This window comes from Marmota marmota, unplaced genomic scaffold, assembly GCF_001458135.2.
Source record: "Marmota marmota marmota unplaced genomic scaffold, marMar, whole genome shotgun sequence".
Lineage (NCBI taxonomy): Eukaryota > Metazoa > Chordata > Mammalia > Rodentia > Sciuridae > Marmota > Marmota marmota.
Window position 1 is genome coordinate 5,584,088 of NW_026000249.1, and position 3,771 is coordinate 5,587,858.

At 37.8% G+C, this 3,771-nt stretch overlaps 1 protein-coding gene across 1 annotated transcript in view; it reads left to right on the forward strand.

The window, feature by feature from the left end:
• Ca5b (carbonic anhydrase 5B) overlaps nt 1-3,771 on the forward strand; it is a 48,257-nt gene that overhangs the window by 22,502 nt on the left and 21,984 nt on the right. The window contains exon 3 of the mRNA XM_015487966.2: nt 3,567-3,764. Within this exon, the coding sequence (XP_015343452.1) occupies nt 3,567-3,764 (198 nt within the window). The remainder of the gene's footprint in view (nt 1-3,566; nt 3,765-3,771) is intronic.

Here is a 3,771-nt window from a genome sequence, read left to right on the forward strand (position 1 = left end):
CATTGTTATACAAAATTACATATAAGAGGTTGTGAGGGGAATGGGAAAATAAACAAGGAGAGAAATGAATTACAGTAGATGGGGTAGAGAGAGAAGATGGGAGAGGAGGGGAGCGGGGATAGTAGAGGATAGGAAAGGTAGCAGAATACAACAGTTACTAATAGGGCATTATGTAAAAATGTAGATGTGTAACCGACGTGATTCTGCAATCTGTATTTGGGGTAAAATTGGGAGTTCAAAACCCACTTGAATCAAATGTATGAAATATGATATGTCAAGAGCTTTGTAATGTTTTGAACAACCAATAAAAAAAAAAGTCTGAGCATCTTAGAGGTGAAGATCTGTGGTTTGTTTGTTTCAGGAATCTTTGAAAATGAATCAGGGCTGTTAAGATTTTCCAGAAGATTAAAAAGATAGGGCAGAGGGGTGAGAGGGGAAGGGAGGGAGTATGGGGTTATTAATGATGGTGGAATGTGGTGGATATTATTCCAAAGTACATGTATAAAGACACGAATTGGTGTGAATATATTTTGTATACAACCAGAGATATGAAAAATTGTGCCCTATATGTGTAATAAGAGTTGTAATTCATTCTGCTGTCATATATAAATAAAAATATTAATAAAAAATTTAATTGCATGTAAAAAAACATGCAAAATATTATTATATGTTTTGCATGCTGAAGCATGGTCCTATGGAGATTACTTTTAAAAGAGAAGAAAATTTAGCCTAAAGGAATTAAATGATTAGTTCATCAGTAAAAGCCCTTTAGTGTATTCATATCAAAGACATCAAATGGACCATAGATGCATGGAGGGTTAATCAGGAAGGACTTGAGTCTGATGTCCTTAAGTGACAACAGAAGTTTGCCTGTGTAAGAACTAGAGTAATAGCAGTGACCAATGTCCTTTTAAAATTACACAAGCAGACAGGATTGCTTCATTTGAAAATAATAACACAGGATAAACGTGTCTCTCCTGAATAGTTAGAACAGAATAATACCAAACATTTCCAAAATAATTCAGAAGAGATGTATTAGTGTTATTGTAGCCATTTTTCCTTAAAAAAAAAAACTGAAGTTTAAAGTAAGTTCTAGAAGAAAAGATTATTGACAATGTTGCTTCAGACACTTAAAATAATAAGCCACGGTAAAACAACTATCTTAGCTCCTGCCAAAACATTCTCACTTCTTTGTGGTCAAACTTATCTACCCTGACCGCTTCAACCAACAGTTTTAAGACACAATTATGGGTTAAATAAATATTTTTCAAATAATTGATATGAGAAATTTATCAAATTGAATATTTTTTTCTGATAGAACACATTGTATGATAAAAGAGCCAAACCAGAATCTCCTCCATTCTGTGTGGTATAGAGCCATTGCATGCCAATGGCCTTTATCTTGGCAGTTAGTAATCATTTACTCTCCATGTGATTTAGCAGACAGCTTGTCAACTTTCATGAAAAATCCTGTTGAGAGTTTCATTAGAATTCCATTTAGTTCATAGCCAATTTTGGAGGAGAATTGCTATCTTTATAATACTGTCTTATTTTATACAGACATTATGTTTTATTTTCATTTATGTATGGCTTCTTTAATGATCTTTAGTAATATTCAGTAATTTTATAAGGAGTAAGTTTGTTGTAGTCCATATTTTATGCATTATTTAGAAAAGTATATGATTTCTATTTCAATTTCACTTTTAATCATGTTGTATGGAAATTATTTCATTTTATATATTAATATTTTATGTAGTAACTTTAATGAACTTTTATTTCTAAAAAAAGACACAAGTTGGTGTGAATATACTTTGTATACAAGAGATATGAAAAATTATGCTCTATATGAGTAATAAGAATTGTAAAGCATTCTGCTGTCATATATAAATTAAAAATTAATAAAAACACACAAAAGAATAATTAAATAAAATACATAAAATTTTTAAAAAATCAGCGTCAGCCAGGAATGGTGGTGGACACCTATAATCCCAGCTGCTCTGGAAGCTGAGGTAGGAGAATCACAAGTTCAGCCTCAGCAACTCAGTGAGGCCCTAAGCAAGTTAACAAGATCTTGTCACAAAATAAAAAATAAAAAGGGCTGAAGGAGGCTGGGGTTGTGGCTCAGCGGTAGAGCACTTGCCTAGCATGTGTGAGGCACTGGGTTCGATTCTCAGCACCACATATACAAATAAATAAAATAAAGGTCCATTGACAACTAAAAAATATATTTAAAAAATCAGTGTAATTTGAAGCAAATGTAGCTCCCCCAACCCAACAATAGCAGTTGGGTAATCAATAACAAAATTAAAGGATATATATTTAATTAGGCAGTATAGGGTGACAATGAAAGTAGTAAGATTTCACTCCTGTCCACAACATTGCAGTCTCATCAGATTAGAAGATGATGCATTGTATCAGTTCATATGCATTTTCTCTTTTACAGTTCTGAAACAGATCTTCTCTAAAGGAAATTCTTGTTCTTCACAAGTTCTTTTAGACTAAGGTGGAAAAAAATTCAAAGTTGGGTTTGGACCTCTCCAGAGATAAGAGTACTATATTTTATGGGGGAAAAAAAGGAAAGAAAAAAATACTGTGAATCCTTACTCAAATTCGAGTAATCCTTACCCGAATCTTACCCCACCACTCGAATCCTTACTCATTCTTAGTGGTGGGGCAAGATGCAGGGGCCATTGGCAATGACTTCTGTCCATTCACATTTCCAGTTGGTTTTGATTCTACCCATCCATGATGCTTCTACAAGGCTGGGAACTGGACCACCCCAAACCACTAGATGAGGGTTCCATTCATCACATGTGGGTGTCTCAACAGGTCTCTGTTAGCAGGAAGTCCACTGATATTTATTGCTGCAAAGCCCTGGGGCTTGATTCTGTGGGAAAGAGTCAGCATCGGTCACATGGTCAATGGCTGTGGGGGACAAACCACGTGTACACACCATCATGGATGATGTCCACATTTGAGTGACAGGCCGGGAACTTGAGGGACCTGGGCAATGTTGATATTCGCCCTGGCCTTGCAGGGCGGCTGCCTGATGACTGGCGCAGGGGTGAGCTCAGCGTGCACACTGCGCATGTCAGCAGTTTACCCTAGCCACCCAGCTGAAGACGCTGCACTCGATGAAAGTTTGCTTTCCAAAATTCTTCCCCCATTCCCTTGGCTCAAAATGAAGTCTGTCACTGGAAATTAAATTGACTTGAATTTGTGTTTAAAGCCAGTTGGGGGCTTGGGACATTAGCCATGAAACAAAGAAATTCACTTGTGAAAACCCCATTTGCAGCTGGCACTAATCATTTTGCTGTTGTGACAGGACTTGACAGCACTGAGTTCAGGGGACATTAGTAGGCAGACTGGGACATGTTGGCTTTTCAAGATGGCAGACATGAGCCCATGCAAGGTGCTCTCTGGTCTGCCTTTATCCTCTGCTTTAGGCAGTTGAGGCTCTGAGTCGCTAATTCCAAAGACTTCCAGTTGCCATTGGCCTGTGCTGGTTCTCCCCAAGTGGGACTGCCTCCTGCTCTTGCTAATGGTCCCACCCTGCTCTCTCCTAGTGCATCCACTCTGGGAGAGTGTGGACCTGCTTCCTGGGGGTGATCGACAGTCACCCATCAATATCCGGTGGAAGGATAGTGTTTACGATCCTGGCTTAAAACCCCTCACTATCTCTTATGACCCGGCCACCTGCCTCCACATCTGGAATAATGGGTACTCTTTCCTTGTGGAATTTGAAGATTCTACAGACAAATCAGGTAAGAA